Genomic DNA, 18,857 nt, shown 5'->3' on the forward strand with positions numbered 1-18,857 from the left:
CTGCCCGTGCCCAGCCTTGGGAACATTGCCCACTGGCTGTCACCACGCACAGACCCTGTGACACTGGGGATGCTTGGGTGCTGCAGGCACGTACTCTGCTGCCCACTCTGCTCACCCTCACCCCAGTTGGTGCTTCCAGGGAGGTCCCCTACTTCCCTCCAGTGTGGAGGACCACGCTCAGGTCTGGGATATACCTCAGTGGGGACAAGCCCTGTGCCACCAGCTCCGTGCCCAGGGTACCTGGCGTAAGGGCCAGTGCATGTCGTACAAAGGCAAACTAGGGGTGGACTCTGCTCTGGTCTGAGGTTGGCACTGTCTAGGAGGACTGCCTGGAGCCTTTGCCAGACAGGGCCTTTGCCACTGCACTGTGGCTACTGTCCCTCAGCATAAGCAAGACCTGACACCACAATGATGGGCATGCTGTCAGAGGTCCACTTTCCCATCTCTGCTCCAGACTGGATGATCCCACTGGGGCCTGGGGCAAGAGCAATCTCCCAGCCTGAGGCTCTCCCCTTGCAGGAGGCAGTGGCTTGGCTTCACAGACCCTTTGGTCCCACCCCAGCTCTGGCCAGCATAACTTTCGAGTGTTCATGATCGGCAGGGCATCCCCCATCCCCCTGCTCCTTGTGGTAGCCTTTGCTGCTTCACGGAAAATGTGATGACTCGGCAGCCCCTGAGTTTCCAGGCCTGGTTCCAGCTGCTGGGTGGAGAAACCTTCTGCAGTTGTTTTTGGGTCTGGCACAACCAAAGGCTTCACTGTCGGGGGGACCAGAGGGGAGATCTGGCATCCCCAGCTGAAGGCAGGCTCTTTCTCTGTCCTTGCCTGTGGTGGCACAGTGTCAGTGGGGTGGCTGCGGGGAGGGCAGTGCTGGCATGTAATGAGCAGCTTCTTCTGTCCAGTATGGGAGGCTGCTGAGCCCTGCGGCGCCAGGGACAGGGCCTGGGTTTGGCTCCCACCAGCGCTTTGGGCTGTTTCCACTGCAGGCACAGCCCAAACTCCCTGTGCTGAGGCAGCACAACTGCCGGGTCCCCAGGTTTAAATCAGTGGGGCTGGTATGGACATGTCCTCATGGCCAGTGGGGTGCCAGCTCTGCATGCCCTGTGACAGGCCACCAGCAGCATGCAGAGGCTGGGAAAGCTGCTGGGACATCTCTGGGTGCATGCCCAGAGGTCAGTCCCATCCTGGTGGGCAGCAAGGCCTGGTGCTGAGGCTTCTCCCACAGCCCGTCCTCATGCTGGGTGGGGGGTCACCTCTCCTCCTGGATGGGGAGGTGCAGGGCAGTGGCACAGCATGGCAGGGGGCTCTGGGAGGTCAGAGGCACTGTGCTCCTGGAGTCCCTGCTAGGCTTCCCAGCCCAGAGACCAGGGAGGGCAGGACAGACCCTTTGGTCCCGGGGCAAGCCAATGCCTGGAGAAACTTCCTTGGTGGTGGAGTTGTACCCCCACGCAGGGCCGTGGCAGCAGAAGTTGTTTTCCAAGAAGCTCTTGAGATCCCACATCCCACCTGCCTCCCTTGCAACTCCATCCCCCTGAGGCGGGGTAACTGGAGATGGAGATGACCAGCTTTGCAGAGAGGCTGGTGGCAGGAGTGTTGGGGATGCAGGCAGGCAGGTGTAGCAAGTACGTGTGGGCTCAGCTGTTCCCCAGATGGGTAGGGCAGACTCAGCCCAGCTGGAGTTTCCCAGGACTCCAGTGAGTGGGTTTGTCCTCTTGCTGGCCTGGAGCTGCTCTTTGGTGTGCTTTGAAGCTGCAGGAGCCCCACCTTGACTCTGTAGCCTGGGAAAATCTCCTGTCTATCCCACTGCAGAGGACACTGCCTCCTGTCACCTGCCTCAGACACTGGGGGATGCAAAATCTCTTCCCAGGGATTTCTTTGTTAATCAAGGGTCCCTCCTGCCCCATCCCCCCAGATCACAATTCCCAGCCCACCAAGGCCCTCCATCCTAACCTCCTACCCCTGCTTCACCAGCCAGGGGCTCTTCCAGTTCAGCTCTGCCATCATCTGCCATGCTCCGGGGATCCCACATGGTCCCATCTGCCCTGGCCTCCCCTGCCTGCTCTGTCCCTGCCCCAGCCATCCTGACCCTCCAGGCTGCTCATGGCAGTGAACAGCCCCATACTCCCCATCCAACGTGGGGTCACGTCTCCCTGCGCTGCCATGGCAGGCCGCATTGCCTGACAGCCTGCACCCTGCCACGGACCCCCATGGGGACATCCACCAAAAGCCTCTTTGCAAATGCATTTGTGGACCAGCCAGCTGTAACCCCCCAGGTAAACCTGACAAGCCCTCACTGCAGCGGGGAGCTCCAGCCTCCTCCCAGCTAGCTGCAGCCACCCAGGTCTGGAAAGGGGCCTTTTAAAACAGTCCCCAGCCCACTGGAGATGGCAGCAGCCAGCCCCAAACCTTCCTCAGCCTCAGCTCGCGGAGGGGGTCTCCCTCCCCAGTTATCTGTGTCTGGAGGATGTCACCTCCAGTATCCATGAGCACCCACCTTTCACTCAGCTCCTGGGGGGACGGCCAGCCCCCGGTCATGCTGACATCTGGCAGCAGGGATGGGTGTCCTCAGCTGTCTGTGGCACTGGTTGAAGGGCCATCCCCATCACCCCAGGTGCTGGTGGACCTCAGTCGCAAGTGCTTATCAGGGGATCCCTAAAAGCCAGAGCTTTTACCCTGGGTCTCCATCACTTAGGCAGATACACCACTTGCATTTTTGACTTTCAGCCCGCCCTGGAGCTGCCAGTATTAAGGATTAAAAAGCTTGCCTGCACTGGAGCCAAGGCATTGCCTTCTGCTCCCACCCTGATCTCCATGTCCAGGGTGCAGGGGGAGGGCAGGTCTGGGGACAGAGTGACGTGAAGGGCCTCTGGTTGTTGAGCTCTGTCTCTGTGTTGGGGGCATGTCTAAGTCCGTAACAGAGGAGACGAAGGTGACAAATAAGCCTTCACTGCTGGGCTGAGCAGCAGAGCCAGGGCTCCTTTACCCTCAGCTCGCTCCAGGCAGAGGACTGGACCTCTGCAGAGACGTGACTGTGACCACGGACCAGGACTCCTGGCACCAGTCCCATTTGGCCAGGACCTGGGGAATTAACTGTCCCCCATGCAAAGGGAAGGGGACTCATGTGCTCCGTCCCCTTTCCCAGCTGGCCCCATCAGCCTGGGGGCTGTCAGGAGGTTTGGGGGACGGACCTGGAGTTGGAGATGGGTCCTAGACTAGGGCCCTTGTGTCCTCCTCTCTTCTCAATTACGTGCAGGGGCTAGGGCTTTCCCATGTCTTTGCCCAGGCACCGGGGGCTGATCTGTCTGTCACAGGTCCCACCTGACAAACCTGTGAGTTTTTGGGGGAGGGAATCTGTTGTCCTGGGGCCAGCTGGGAGATGTGTCCCACTGACAGCTCGGTAGCTCACAGCAATAAGCAGAGCTCAAATAGCCCCCCTTGGTGGCCATGCTGGCTACTGGGACAGACTCCCACGGCCACACAGGCTGCGCTGGCTTCCGGGATAGATGCATCACTGAACCTCTTCCAGCACTGTCCCAGATCTCCAGCACTGATGTGAAGCTAATGGCATCTCCGCTCTGAATCAGAGCTGGCATCCTGCCACGCATTGCACAGACACAGCACAGCACCACACAACGCATGGCCCTGCACACAGCTCAGGGGGTACAGCGTGCTCCCCATGGCAGCACCACAGAGTACAACTCCTACAACCCATAAGCAGACAGGGCACAGCTCAGACCCAGCCAACCCCTCAAATGGGCAAAGCACTGTCCAGGCATCTTTGCGCCTGTAGGATGCAGTGCACAGGAACCTCTCACAATATGTGCACTCACCCCCCAGCTCCGACCTGCCTGCCCCTGTGCCGTGGGCATCGCACAGGGGCACACATCTCCCTCCTCGCCCAGCGTGACCAAACCTCCCATTCCCCATCAGCACCCCGTGCAGAAATGCATTCATACAGAGCTAAAGGGTGCACGAACGTGCCGGGCACAAAGACAGCCGCAAGGTGCACAGCACCCCGGGTCCACACGCGTGCCAAGGCTTCCTCCCGCATCCAAGCCCAGCTGCCGGAGCCTGCGGTCCGCCCTTCCTCCCCTTGCTGGGGGCTGGTTTCGGCACTCCCTTCCAGCTCAGAGCCGCCATCTGTCCTGTCCTGTCTCCTCCCCTCTCCTCCCCTCTCGGCACCAACTCCCACAACTCTGCAGAACTCCTTCTGATGGCCAGACCGGGCTCCAGCCGTGCAGAGACCCAGCCACAGCGAGAGCCCCCCCTCCAAGCCCCCCGGCAAGCAGCTCTCTGGCCGCAGCACGCACACACAAGGACAGCTGCAGAGTCACCGCAGAGGGACACAGATCCGCGGGAACAATAGCAAATGCACACAGCGAGAGGCACACAAACACACTGGACTTCTCCCAGCCCGGAGGCGCGCTCTGCTCCTGCCCAAGTACAGCTGGCAGGGCTGATGTGCAACGCACTGGCATGCAACGCCGGTCCCCACTGATGTCATCCTGTCACCAGCGCCTGGAAAGCATGTGGGGACACAGCCCTTCGCTGCCATGGGAGAAGGGGCTGGCTGGGGACAGCCACTGCTAAGGAGCTACCCCCCCCCAACTTGTCATCCCTCTAATCTGCAGCCACCCTGGTCCCAATGAGACCACCGCTGCTGCTGCTGCTGCTGCTTGTCCTGTGGGTGCCGCGGCTCCTGGGAACCCTGGCAGAGGTAAGCCCTTGTCTCTTCAACCCCCCCGTTTGTCGATGCAGGCTCTTGGCTGCTGGCTCGCTGGCAGCAAGGGGCTTTGCATAGTCCTACCCCGCTGAGGAATGACGGCATATTTCTGGGCTGCCTCTCCAGCCATGCAGCTGCACCAAATTAGCGACGTTTGCAATTACAAGCTGGCTCTTTCCTCCACTTTCCCCCCCACCCCCCGCCATGTCCTCCCACCCCAGCGACTGGGATCAGAGCGTGTTACTGCTGCCATGGCTGCACAGCTCCTCGCCCCAGGAATCGGCTGGCTGCTCCTTCCAGGGGTCCGGAGCCCCTTTGCTCCCCTCCACGCATGCACTCCCTAAAGCACCGCAGTCGGTGGGGGAGCCAGCAATGAGTCAGCCAGCAGAGCCGAGGGGGAAATAACTAAAGAAAGATGATTGCTCCTCTGAGGCTTGTTGCGGGACAGGGAGTGGGCAGAGATATTTCCTTTAATGTGGAGGGAACTAGCCTCAACCTAAAGGAGGGCACACCCTGCTCGCGAGCAGACTGTGGGGAGACGGGTGTCCCACGAGCGTGCTCAGCACTCGCTGTGGTGTGGAGGGTGCTGGATGCTCTGGAGCTCTCAGGCCAAGCCTTCTCTTTGCAGCCTGTGGGGGATGGCAGCTGGACTGAGGTCTGGGGTCCCTCCATCCTCCCCCCATCATCGCGGGAAAGGCAGTGCCTGTAGAGGGAATGAGATTGCTAGGGCCTATCCAGAGCTTCCTCCCTCCCCAAATCTTCCCCTTGTGCCCTGGCTGTTTTGGTAGGATGTCTTCCCCTGTGGGCATGGCCCCATGTTGGTTTGCAGTCCCAGCAGCCATGCGAAAGGCCAGGGCAGCCCACAAGCTACGTCTGCTGAGTCTGTCTCCCTGCCTTGGCTAAGGAAGGGCGACATAAGCAGTGACGTGGGCTCTCCTGGGAAAAGGGGTCACAGTCCCCAGAGGGTCGCAGCCCCCAGATGCCATGGTGGGGTGGGACCTGTGCCTGGCCAGCCTGACCCCTGGCCTGGCACAGGACACCTCTCCCAGGTGTTGGTCTTAGCTCAGACCACTTCATCTTGCCCCTCTCTTACTTGACACCTTCAATCCCCCAGGGTGAGGGGTGCAACCGGACAGCACGGGCAGGGTTGGAGGGACAGGATGCACGCAGTGATACAGGTAAGTCAAAGCAGAGAGTTTCTCAGGCTGCAGAGGGTGGTCTTGATGCCCAGGAGCAGAGAGATGAGCAGATGTGCTGGGCCAGAACTCTTGGAGTTAAGAGTAGCTTTGTAAATACTCCACTTTAGACTTACTGCAGGCCGCAGATCATGGCCAGGGAAGGGGAGGGAGTCAGCCCCATCTCGTCCAGCAACCAGCCTTATGGGGGCAGTGTGAGAGACAGACAAGGCTCCAAGCTCTCTCCTTCCCACGAAGCATCAAGTGGGCTCAGCAGCAGCACAGCCATAGGTGCCCTGCACAGAGCCCCTGCAGGTGGCTGGGCAGGATCGTACTCCATGGGGCAGCCCCATGGCTGTGCTGAGCTGAATGGGGAGCAGCACAGCTGCATTCACGCTGCAGCCAGCAAGTGCTGCTGTGTGCTTGAAGCCAGTGCGGTGCCCGCATGGCGCTGGCCCATGCCAGTGAAAACTCTCCCAGATGATCTGCCGGCACCAGTCAGGACATGGGGTGTACCTGGATGTGGCTAGCTGTGATGTGGTTTGCGGAGCTTATCTATGGGTATGTCAGCAGTGTTGTGATCATGGGCCTCAGGGCTGGAGGATGCCTCTGGCCCATTTTAGATATTAGTACATTTGTACTGCAGAGGTGAAGATGATGATTGTCAAGTGACAGATGGAGGCAAGTGATGCAGTCTGTTGGAAACCTGAGAGAGGCAGACAAACATGGGTGGAGAACTCGTACCTTCATGAGATAAGAAAGAGCCCGCGGTGAAGAAACCATCCCTGTTTGAACTCCACGCAGGGCACAAGCCCGCTGGCTGTCTTCAGGAGGGGATTAGCCATACCCTGTGCTCCACGAGCTGCTGCCACTGGGTCTTTGCTGGGACAGCAAGAGGAGCCCAGGACAGCTGGCCCAGGGGTAGACACCTGACCCATGGGCACCCAACTACATTTGGATAACCCTTCCTGAGCAGTCTGTTCCTAAATCTGCTCTTGATGGCACTGAGAAGGCCTTTCCCAGATGTACTACCTGCTCCTCTTTTGTGTCCATTTAGCTTCCCCAATTCCCTTTGCGCTCATCTGCTGAGTGAAGCTCTTAGCATGACAGCAGGCTCCAAACAACAGCATTGCATGAAACAGAAGTTGCATGTAGTTCTGAAACTGTCCGGCTTTGTGGGAAGGCCGCACACAACACTTGAGCAGTCCAAAAGCTGCCCCTGCCCCTGGGGCTCACCTCACACTGCTTCCCTTTTGCTGTGCAGAGGCAGCCCCTGGGCAGACCTCTGGGGCAATAGCTGTGCTTGTTTAAAGCTTTCTTGCCATGCCAGATCACATGTAAGCCTGTTACAACATGTTGCACGTCATAAATTTTAAGTGCTAATTATTACACAAATGTCTTATTAGCACTAGAGCAGTTTTGGTGTTTCCCAAAGGCTGAAAGCAATAGAGAGCTCATGGTTCACAGCAAGGCTGGGGATGGCGAGTGCGTGACCATCTGCTGGTGGAGGCATGGGGAGGCAGAGAGAGAGCCTGCAAGGGTCACGTTGCCAGCTTGGTCCCAACAGACAGGCTCTGTCTGGCTCCTGTTTGTGTAGGTGGTTCCTGAGCAACTCTAAGGGCAGGGATTCAATAGCAGTTTTGGCCACTGACCCACCAATTAGGCCAAGCCCCGTATGCCACTTCCTTGTCCCCAGACACTCTTCATCTGGATGCCACAGCACCGGCCCTGCAGCCACAGCGTGCTGACCTGGCTGCTGCAGCAAGGCCAAGGCAGAGGCACACCTCAGCAGGGGGTTGTGCAAATCTGGCCCCACGTTTTCTCCACGTACGCAGTGTCCTGCTCTTCCCATGTCATCTCTGCACTGGGCAGGACAGTGGGGAATCAGTGCCTGGATCCCTCCAAAGCAGCCTTTACCCTCTCCTCTGTCAGAGCCCACACAGAGACAGAGACTATCGCAGGGAGCATAATGGCCCCACTGCCATATCCATCCTGCTCCCTCACTAGCCATTGTCTTCATCCTGCAAGGTGGACGCAGAGCCCTTCAACATCTTATTGGGGGCTCAAACCAACCAAGGTGGTGAGCAATGGATTATACCCAGCCAGGGCAACTTTTCTGCCATAAACCAAGGCTGGCTGGACAAAGCATGTGATGGCCTGAAGCCTCTGGTCTTTCTCCAATGGAGGAGATGCTTCATGCTTAGGAGCATCTCTTTCATGTGGTGCCTTTGACCCCAGTCCATGGGTGTTTCTGAACCTTCTTGTGTTTTCCAAAGGCTGTTCAGAGCCCTTGGGGTTGAGGGGGGTGACCAAAGTGGGGCAGTGCCCATGGTGGTGGTCTGTGCCAAAGTGTGCAGTGAGGGTGGGTGGGCTTGGGAGCCTGGCCCTGCAGACTGGCCACCCAGCAGCACCACAGCTCTCTGTTCAGGGTTTTGGCTTTGCCTCTGCAGGGACCCTCCTGAACCTCAGCGTGAGTGACCATGGCCGGTCAGACTCCCTCCTTCTGTCCTGGGATGAGCCAGAGGGGGGTGCTGAGGGATATTCGCTCGCCCTCTCCTCCCTGGGGTCAGGCACACCGCTGCAGAATGGATCTGCTGGACCCAACATCACCAGCTTCTGGTTCCACGGGCTGACCCCTGGCATGCGCTATGAGATTGAGGTGACAGCCACGCTTGCCTGCACGGAGACCACCAGCCAGACAGTCACAGCACAGACAAGTAAGGGGTTCCCCAGGGACTGCAGAGTCAAAGGGTCTCAGTGCTCCTACCAGTGGTCATCACACTGCTTTGGAGGGTGTGAAGTACAGGTCTGTGTGGAGTCCCATGAGTTCATGGGGAGGTCGGGCCTTTCCTCACTTCCACAGGTATTAGGATCCTTCCCTGGTCCCCAGACGTCATTCCCTCATCCATATGGAGGGAGGGTCCTGTACCTGCACCTTACATGGGCAGGGTTCACGTTGTACCTTCTCCTGGAATAATATAGCTAATGAAGGTCCAACCTATGATGTGGACTGCAGAGAGCCAAGGAGTGGAAAATGTCATGCCTGGAGGTCTAGAAAGAGCTACAAGGAAGTAGCATCTACTCCATGGTTTTGGTGCATCTCTCAATCACTGGTTCACCCACCCAGCCTTGCTCTATCCCATCCCTGGCTGATGCCTAGGATGGGGGAAGGGGGCAGGGCTGGTGAGCCCACAGCTCAGGTGAGGATGGAAGCCCTTGCCTGCATGTCTCCAGAAGATCCTTGAGTAAATCAGTGCAGGTGAAGGTGGAAAACCTAGAAAAGGAGAGTAGAGCTAGAGGGAGGGGTTTGGCCAGCAAAAGGGATGGTGTCAGACAATAGCGGTGCCTGCAGGGAGCAGGGGCTGGCACTCACAGAAAGGCAGGTGGCAGGACCCAGAGTCAGCAGGAACAGAGGACCTGGCAGCAGCTAAGCTCACAGCTAAGTGCTGATGGATTCACCTTTCTCAGCGTGCACATGGTGTGTTGTCCCTGACTGAACCTCCCTGCCCAGTTCAGAGTGACTGTGCAGAGACTGATCCAAAGGGGATGGTGCAGCCCACACAACCTGTGGGAGACTGGTGAGCTGGCAGGGAGGTGATGGCGCTGTGCTTGGGGGATTGGGTCCTGTGAGCTGGCTGGCAGGACCTCACCAGGTGAGGGCACTGTCCCACCAGCCCTTGAACAACCTGGCAGGTCAGGCATCCCCAGGCAACCAGCCAACACCATCTGTGCTATGTCCAATGCAGGTCCTTCACCCGTCCGCAACCTGAGCCTGAGCAGCAGCGGGAGCTCTGCCATGCTGCATGCCTCCTGGGCGCACGCCCACGGCCAGCGAGAGGGCTACCACCTTGCCCTCTACCACAGCGACTCCCAGACGCTAGTGAGAAATGCGTCCATCCTGCCAAACGCCTCCACGTTCCTGTTTGACGGGTTGCTGGCTGGCAGCGAGTACGCCTTGAAGGTCAGCACGCTGGCTGGATCCAGCCGGGCAAGCACAAGTATCCACCAGTGGACAGGTAGGGAGTGATGGGTATGCCTGGCCAAGAGGGAAGGGGTGGGAGAAAGGGTTTGGCAGGAGGGGTGCAGCACATATGCCGGCTGGGCTAGCAGATACAGGGAGGAGGTCTCCAGGCTCGGGATGGGGACTTTGTGTAGGATGGGGAACAGCTGCGAGTTTTTCACATCCCTGCTGTGAGCCCAGTGTGCTGGGCCAAGGGGAAAACCTCGCACCTCAGACCTGCTTTGCAGGACCCACAGCTTGGGTTTGTGTGCTCCGTGTCCCCATGGGAGAAGGGCAAGCTGGGGATCCTGGCAAAAGATCTTGGCTGGTGGGAGCTGCAGAAATGTTGCATTACCCAGGCTGCCACCCCCTCTGCCCTGGAGCCTGAAAGAGCGTGACAGTATGGAGGGACCTCAAGAGCCCCTCAGCCTGCGTGGGAAGGGACATGGGAGAGACATCCCTCAGCAGACCCCTGCCAGACCTTCACCCCCCCATGCCAGCACAGAGAGGAGCTGTGGGCATAGGAGACCCTGGGGAGAGAGGAGGGTCCAGGGACCCCCAGCCCCAGTGATGAACCTTGCTGCCTCCTGCTTTTCCCCTCAGCTCCCACCATCCCCACCCAGCTGAGGCTCAGCCCGGGCTCCAGCACCAGCCTCATTGCCTCCTGGATGGGTGCTGCGGGGGCTGCCTGGCTGCACCTTGCACTCCACAACCTCCTCACCCAGACGGTGACCACGACCCTGTCAGCCAGGAGGGGCCTCACCAGCTACACCTTCCAGCATCTCCACCCCGGCACCCAGTACTGGCTGGGGCTCAGCGCCACAGCTGGGCCCTACACCGTGGCTGGGCCCAATGCCACTGCTTGGACATGTGAGTATGATTGCCAGGGATGGGGGAGGACCTCGGTGGCCCTGGCTTTATCCCTGCCTCTGGTCCACCCTCTGAATCCAAAGGTCTCCTGCCAGAGCCCCGGGTGCAGAGGGCAATTATTCTGCTTGGACCTGGCCGAAAGCTGCTCTAGGACCCAGCTCTGGGGCACTGCGATAGTGGGGCCAGTGAGTCCCCTGGGCAGGTGAATTCCCAGTGCCAGCCTCATTCTCCCTGGGATGCACTGGGATCAGCCAGTGGCCTCTCCCTGAGGAGGAGATGGAAGGGCAGCAGTTCCCACTGGTGTTCATGCAGCTGGGGCCAGGCTCTCATGTGCCTCAGGGCTGTCCAAGGGCAGCAGAGAAAACAGGGGGCAAGGCGATAGCAGTTTAGCTGGTTTGAACTGGAGGTTTCTGTAGGGAAATGGATCTTTGGTCCTCTTTGATTGCTGTCAAGGCTATATTTTCATAGCTCCTGAGAACCTCATCCTGGTGGATGTCCCTAATATGCCAGGTGCTGTGCAAACACAGCCAAGGAAACCAGTCTCTGGCAGGTCAAGAAATTGAGGATAGGCCTCCCAGACCCCAGCTAGTTGCACCATTCAACCCAGCTGCCTCCACCTTCTGGCCTCAGGCTGACAAGGGCCATGAGAGAGGGTGACTTCCACCACCACGGTCGGGGTTTGCTGCCGACACTGCAAACAGTTCTGGCCCCGGACTTGCTCTCCCAGATGTTCCCAGGAAAACCAGGGGGAAATGGAGAGGGCAAGCCTAGCCTGGACAGAACGAGACTCATGCCGAATGCCAAGAAGGCGTTGGCCCTCTCTAGTGAGGAGCAACAAATTATGGAGGTGCCAAGCTGCAAAATCAGAGCTATTGTGGCTAGTGACTCATCCTGGCCTTGGGCAGAGACACTGGTCAGGTCTACGCTGCAAGGACCTGGGTGCCACCAGGTGACAAGTCTCCAGCTCTTTCCTGCTCTGCCTGCCAGTCTGGGAAGCTGGAGCCTGCTCACTGCTGACTCTGCAGCTGGGATTTTGGAAGACCTCCACACCCCCAGCTGGTTTGTTTCTGCTATGAAGTGAGTCTGACTCAATCTCTGCTGTTGCTGTCTGCGGCTCTGACCTACCCGACTGAACAGAAGTCCCCAGTGCCAGATGCACAAGCCAGGAGCGTCCAGCCAGGAGTTCGGTCCAGGCCAGTTCCTGGGAATATCAGCAAGCTCATGACAGCTCATGAATGGAGAGGAGGGGGACTTTTAGGAATTTCCCAGCAGGGCTGCCAGCTTTGTCTGGGCTCTGCTAGACCATGAATGGTTGTGCTAGGGAGTGGAGACAGCATGCTCCAAAAGGATGTCTAAGGCTGGATGTAACCCTGCAGATAAGGAAGCAGGGAATGAGGCTCAGGGGTGTATGGGGTACAGAACACCCCATAATCCTGACACACACAATCCTGTTCCCTTCCCTTCCAGACCCCCTGAGCCCTGGCAATGTGACCCTGAGCAGTGCAGAGGAGCAGAGCTCCTTGCAGGCTCGCTGGAGCGCCCCAGCGGGAGAGAGAGACTTCTACCTGGTGACACTGCAGGAGGGAGAGCATGGTGCTCCAACAAGGAACATTTCCGTCAGCGGAGACAACGGTCATGTCACCTTCCATGGGTTGAGCCCCGGGAAGCAATACTCTGTCCAGGTGACGGCGGTGGCTGGGCCTTACCAGGCATCAGCCCGCAGCACAGCAGCCTGGACACGTAAGCAGAAAGCCCGAGCATGTCCTTTTGAGGCCATTTCTGCTGCCTGATGGAGGGGCTGATGCCCAGAGGGAAGCTGGTGGGATGGTGAGGGGGTTTGCAGCAGGGGCAGAGATGGGTTTGTGCAGTGCAGTGGCAGCTGGTCTCAAGAGCAGGCTGTGGGTCAGAGCAGCAAAATCTGCTGCCCCACAGTTCCTCCTGAGGGTGAACTTGGAGGTCCTTGGCAGACTTGTGTCAGGTAGTGTCAGACACAAATCAAGACCAGATCCTACTCGGTAACCTTCAGACTCAGTGTTCAGCAGACTTCAGGACAGCTTCCCCTCCCTCTGCTCACAGCAGCTGGTTTGGTGGGTAGTGAAGCACCACCAGTCCCCCCCCCAGCACAGCATCTCCCTGTGCCCAGTCCCTCCTGAGTGACTTGCAGAGCCACAGTTGGTGCTGTCCCAGAGCTGCCACCCTGGAAAGGAAGGACAGGAGCCTTAAACAGTGGGCAGGCACTCACCCAGCCCATGGGTGCCCAGCAGTAAAAGACTCTCCCTGCATCCCTGACTGCCCATGTTTCGGGGGGGACCACTGCAGAGTGTTGTGGGAGCAATCTGGCTGATACACTGCCTTCCGCAGTAACATGTACAATTCCATCCTTGTCCCTTGCAGAGCCGCTAGCACCATCTGGTGTGAGTCTGTCCAGCCAGGGGAGCCCCTACAGCCTACTAGCCAGCTGGGAGGAGGCAATGGGAGAGGGCTATGTGCTGGGCCTCAGCCCCATGGAGCACCCCATGAAGAACAGCTCGTTGCTCAAAGGTGTCACCAACTTCACCTACGAGGGCCTCCGCCCTGGGACCCTTTACACCTTTGAGGTCAGCACTGTGGCTGGCCCCTACACATCCTCACCCCGGCGCATCACCAACTGGACATGTGAGTGCCACAGCCCTCACCGCAGCCACCCCTGGGGTTCCCACTGGATCTTGCCCATCCCCAAGATGTCATGCCTCAGAGCATGTGATAACATGGGTCTTCTGCAGCTTCATGCAATAAAAGGGCAAAAGGCTCGGGAGGAAAGCAGAGGCACTGCTGGATGTGTCTGACCCTGGTCTGTATCCCAATCACCCGACACAAGGGTCAGCAGAGCCCAGTGCCCTCCTCTTCCTCCCTCAGGCCACCCTCCTGTGGCACTGCTCGGGCTGCATCTGCCTTGAACCACCTCTCCACTGCTCTGGTCCAGACCATCCCACCCACCACATCCTCCAGCACCAGAGCAGTCCTCTCTTACCATGCCAGTTTGAACACTGGCTGGCCCAGTCTCTGCCAAACTGGTGTGTGAGTGTCAGCAGGGGTGACGGTGGCGTGCTCAGACCCTGTGGGTGGCCAGAGCACCTGGATGTGGGTTTTCCCAGGGAAGGGCCTCCAGCCCCAGCACATTTGGCACTGCACTTCTCCCAGGTGATCCCAGTCCAGGTGCAGCTGTGAATCTAGACCTTTCCTTTCCTAGATCCTTTGCCCCCGGAGCAGCTGACCCTCAGCAATCAGGGCCACAGCACCTCTCTGCAAGCCTCCTGGAGAGCAGCTCCCGCTGGCAGTACTGGCTACACAGGCACCCTCTGGGAAACCAAGTCCCAGGAGCGGGTCAGGAACATGACTGTGGGGACCAACTGGACGAATGTCACCTTTGAGGACCTGGTCCCCGGGCGACAGTATACACTGGAGATGGCTGCTATGGCTGGACCTTACAGATCCCCTGTGCGATCAGCCACAGACTGGACGTGTGAGTGTGATACCCCTACCTCAACTCAACTGCAGATTGCAACCGTGGCCTGCCAACAAGAGCAAAAAGCTCACGGCATGGAAACAAGGCAGAGTGTGGACCATGTATGGAGAGGTGGAGGAACTAGGGGCAGGGATGCATAGACAGACAAAGAGTGGAAGGCCAACCAGAGCCACATTCAGCCAGGTTGGAAGTAAAAGGGTCTTCAGTGCAGGAGAAACCCATCACTGAACAGAAAACATTTCTAAATGTCACCCAGCAGGAAAGGTGGGGACCCACCCTCATGTTTGTTGCGGAGCAGAAGCTCAGGCTGTTCCGGGGTTTGATATACCAGGGCTCATTTCTCACCTGAGCCCACCAGAGACAGGCAGTGGAGGGTCCCCAGGACAAGTGTGTGCAGGCACCCACTCCACGCTGTGGCAGGTCCACCACAACTGCCTCTCACTGCCTGGATGTCTCTTCTCTCTCAGACCCCCTGGCTCCAGCCGGCGTGACCCTGACCAACACCCGACGCCCGCTGGGACTCTCTGCCTTCTGGGACAAGGCTGCTGGTGATGTGGACCAGTTCCACCTCCAGCTCTACAGCAAGAGCCATCCAGCGCAGAGGAACATCTCAGTGGGGCCAAACACCCACAACTTTACGTTCCTGGGGCTGTCCCCTGGCATTCAGTACTTCCTGAAGGTGACCGTCCTTGCTGGCCCATACAGATCCTCATCACACTTTGCCACCGAGTGGACATGTGAGTGAGAAGTGTCCCCAGCCTCCTGCAGGGTTGGGGCATCCTGGCACTGCCTGCAAGACTGGCAGTGAAGTGGACATATCTGGGCAGAGGGAGGGCTCTGGTGAGACCTGCATGCTCCTTGCCTCTGGGAATTGGAGCACGTGTCATGAGTTAGGTGCTGTGTGCTGGCTTCTGGGCCCCAGAAGACCTTTTTCCCCAGCTCAGGCTTTCCACAGTCAAGCTGAACCTTCCACCTAGACCACTTGTGATCTCAAGGCCAGCCTGGGACTGGTGGGAGAGGGATGTGCAAGAGGAAGCACGGAGCCCATATGGGCTTGCTGCTTCCTGTCCATGGAGCAGAGCAGCCCACTGGGGAGCTGAGTGCTCTCTTCTCAGTACAGCACCTGCCTGCTAGCAGTGTCCTGGGGACACACACAGGCAACTTACATGTCCCTCAGGACAACAGGAGAGCTAGCAGTCAGCTGACACCACTTCTCCTTTAGTCCTGTGCAGGCTTAGAGGTGCAGGCTGTGTCCTGGCTTCTGCAGTTGCTTTCCTCCACCATCTCATGGATCTCCATGCTGTGTTTTCCCCTAGATCCACTGTCTCTGGCTAACGTGACTGTACAGCCTGGCCGGAGACCCCAGGAGCTACATGTGAGCTGGGTGGAGTCAGGCGGTGGCAGAGACCACTTGGTACAGCTCTCGGTGGCTGAGTCCCTGTCCATCATCAGGAATGTGTCCGTCCCCCGTGGAGTCACCCAGCTTGACCTGGAGGGGCTGGTGCCAGGGTCCCGATACCGTGTGGAGATAATTTCTCAGGCTGGGCCTCATCGCACCTCCTCTCAGACTGCCATTGGCTACACTGGTAGGAACGCAGCCTCTCTGCACCCATCCCCATCCCTGGTACCCAGCCTGGCTTTGACCTGGTGAGGGGCTGGGGACCAAGACGGAGGGGTCCTAGGGCTGTTCTGCAGGAGAGCTCTGATACCATGTCCCTGCAACCCCACTGGTGCCTGTCTCCTACTCAAGATGCTGGCTTTCTTTTTGGGACCCTCACTCATCCTGAGCCCAGCAGCTCAATGGGGCATGCTGTGAGCCTGCCCCAGCACTTTGGGACAAGGGGGGGTCTCAGGTCATGGTGATGATGCACCGTTATGACCTGACACACAGAGAGCAACTTTGATCTGGGAGCAACCCACTGCTCTCAGCAGTCTTTAGACAGCATGTTAGATGCTTACAGTCCTACAGCTCCCAGCTTCATTCCCAAACTAGAGTCAGTCCTGAGCATCCCAGGTTTGTCCCCTGTAACGCTGTTTCTCTCCTGCAGTCCCACTACCTCCTCTTTCCCTGTCGGCAAGCCCTGTCAGTACTGCCTGGGCTTTGACTGTGCACTGGGAGACTCCTCCTGGGCAGAGGGATAGGTACCTGCTCAGTGTGAACGAGGAGGGCTCTTCTGCACCAAAAAGGAACCTGGAAGCAGGGAAGGACAGCACCAATGTCACCCTGGCACAGCTGGAACCAGGAACTTGCTACCTTGTTGGAATCTGGGCAGTAGCCGGACCCTATCACTCTCTCCCCAAGAACATCACTGGCTGCACAGGTGAGCATCCATACCACCCACAGGTGATTTGGGTGGGACCACTGCAAGGAGATCCAGAATGGGATGGGGATCAATGTTGGCACCCAGGGAGAGGAGAGGAGGGCACCCTGGCCTGGTTTCTGGTGATGCTAGCCTGCAGTCATCTCTGGCCTCTTGCGGCCTTCTTGTATCACAAGGGCACAGAGTGCTTGCTGGCCAGTTGCTGCTGGCTGCCTGGGGAAAGCAAGACTCTTCCCCGGACATGGCTGCATGTTCAGAACTGGATCTTTTTCTCTCTGACTCATGTCTGTCTTTCCTCGCAGTTCCTGCTGCACCGACAAACCTGATCCTTACTAACCCAGGCAGCTCCTCAGAGCTTTTCATGTGCTGGAACAAGCCCCCCGGCAGGAGGGACCACTACCGCGTTATTCTGTATAGCCTCAGCAACCAGGGCAGGGATCGGGTCCAGACCTTGAGTCCAGATGCCCAGAACACCACCTGGACTCACTTGGAGGCAGGCACCAGGTTTGCTGTGCAGGTCACTGCTGTGAAAGGTTCATTTGAAGCCTCCTCCACCAATGTCACCCAATGGACATGTGAGTCTGGGCTCGGTTGGACATAGCACTGCACTGTGCCCCAGAGCCTCCATCTGAGCCTTGCAGAGCACCCACCGCTACCTTCCCCTTCCCAAACCATCCCCACTGTGCTCCTAGCTTCTACGTGGTTGTCCCACCTTTCTGTTCACTGTCCTCATTCCTTCCCTGACAGAGATCCAATCCTCCCTACCCACCTCAAAGGCTCTGGGTATCATCCCTGCCATGTGCAGCTGCAAACCCTTGGGATATTGCGCTTAGAGCCACGTGCACTGTCTGCCCATTTGTCCCCATCCTTCTCTCTGGGAGGATCTCTGGTGGCCAGCCTGCCCACCACCCAGTGGGAGCTGGAGGCTGGAGTCCAGTACTGCCAGAGCACGAGGGACCACTGGGCAGAGCAGCCGGCTCATGGCATTGAGCAGCAAGCAGTGGCACACAGGGGCTGACTGTCTCCCTGTTGCTTTCCAGATCCCTTGGCCCCTGCCAACCTCACCCTGAGCAGCCCCTCTGCATCTGCGCTGCAGGCCTCCTGGGCAGCAGTGGGGCAAGGAGCAGAAGGCTACGTAGTGGATGTGTATGACACAGCCTCCAGCAGTCGTGTTGGGCACACGGTACTGGGTGGGGATGCCAGGAGCCACATCTTCAGGAACCTGAACCCTGGCACCCGCTACAGTGTGGCAGTGAGGGCCACAGCTGGGCCCTTCCACACCAGTACCCCCAACCTCACCCACTGCACACGTGAGTATGATGCTCTCCTTGCAGCCCTGTGTCCCCCGCCAGATCTCCCCCTTCCGGGTTCAAATCAGAGGCTATACTGGTGCAGCCAGATCCTGTCTTCCTCTCCCACCCATGCAAGCGCCCAGTGCTCATGCCCTGCTGGATGCAGCATGGGGAGTCTGTGCATGACCCTGTGGCCTGGCCACCCATGTCCCCGGTAGCCATCCGCAGGCATGCACAGGCTCAGGCAGCACCAGGGAGGAGGCAGCTGCCACAGAGTCAAGGGCAAAGCCAGCCCTCAGGACCTTGCAGGGCTGACCCACCTCCTGCAGCACAGGCTTGATACAGATATGGAGCATCTCCTTTCCCTCAGTCCAGATGTGGCTCCTGGCAGTGACTTGTGTTTCCTCCCCAGGCCCGCTGCCCCCGGCTGCTGTGCACTGGCTGAGCATGGGGCATCCTGACAGGCTGAGCACATCCTGGGGAGCCGCAGCTGGGCAGCGAGATGGCTACACGCTGACGCTGTACCATGCACAGCTGGGCACCATAGCAGCTACAGCCTCACTCAGGAGAGACACCCACAACTTCACCTTCATGGGCCTGACCCCAGGATATGAGTACTCCCTGGAGGCCAGTGCCACAGCTGGACCATACCAGGCAGCAGCACCCAACATCAGTGGCTGGACACGTGAGTGCCTGGAGGAGTGTCCCCTGCAGAGGGGTGGGAGATGTTGCCCCACTGGGCGGTTCTGAGGAGGGCTGGGAGGTTTACAGGGGACCTGGTGCCTTTGGAGATATGCACACACACATTCACGGGTGCAACATGCAGCAGTTAGTGCAGGGGCACACTGTCACCCTCATGCACATGGATGTTCAATTGTAGACTTGCACAAGTACATGCTGATGACATGCAGGGTTGCCCAGCTGTGCCCATGTGGGGACATCCCCCTGCCCCTTCAGCCTGTGTACAGAAGCA

At 58.6% G+C, this 18,857-nt stretch overlaps 1 protein-coding gene across 5 annotated transcripts in view; it reads left to right on the top strand.

Annotated features, from left to right (window-relative positions):
* The first annotated feature begins 3,571 nt into the window (after positions 1-3,571).
* The window catches only part of LOC128154527 (receptor-type tyrosine-protein phosphatase V-like), a 36,373-nt gene continuing 21,087 nt past the window's right edge, over positions 3,572-18,857 (top strand). Inside the window, exons 1-14 of one of the 5 annotated variants that reach the window (XR_008239367.1) lie at positions 3,572-4,715; positions 5,836-5,899; positions 8,347-8,613; positions 9,643-9,912; positions 10,500-10,766; positions 12,234-12,506; positions 13,161-13,421; positions 13,996-14,268; positions 14,739-15,008; positions 15,588-15,857; positions 16,320-16,592; positions 16,895-17,167; positions 17,633-17,902; positions 18,297-18,569. Coding sequence is in view for 4 of the 5 variants with exons in the window: in XM_052815303.1 (XP_052671263.1) it covers positions 4,644-4,715; positions 5,836-5,899; positions 8,347-8,613; positions 9,643-9,912; positions 10,500-10,766; positions 12,234-12,506; positions 13,161-13,421; positions 13,996-14,268; positions 14,739-15,008; positions 15,588-15,857; positions 16,320-16,592; positions 16,895-17,167; positions 17,633-17,902; positions 18,297-18,569 (3,376 nt within the window). In the remaining variant the exon portion in view is untranslated. The remainder of the gene's footprint in view (positions 4,716-5,835; positions 5,900-8,346; positions 8,614-9,642; positions 9,913-10,499; positions 10,767-12,233; positions 12,507-13,160; positions 13,422-13,995; positions 14,269-14,738; positions 15,009-15,587; positions 15,858-16,319; positions 16,593-16,894; positions 17,168-17,632; positions 17,903-18,296; positions 18,570-18,857) is intronic. The other 4 variants (XM_052815303.1, XM_052815301.1, XM_052815300.1 and 1 more) reach the window with 4 other exon arrangements.

Source organism: Harpia harpyja, chromosome 19 (genome assembly GCF_026419915.1).
Source record: "Harpia harpyja isolate bHarHar1 chromosome 19, bHarHar1 primary haplotype, whole genome shotgun sequence".
Lineage (NCBI taxonomy): Eukaryota > Metazoa > Chordata > Aves > Accipitriformes > Accipitridae > Harpia > Harpia harpyja.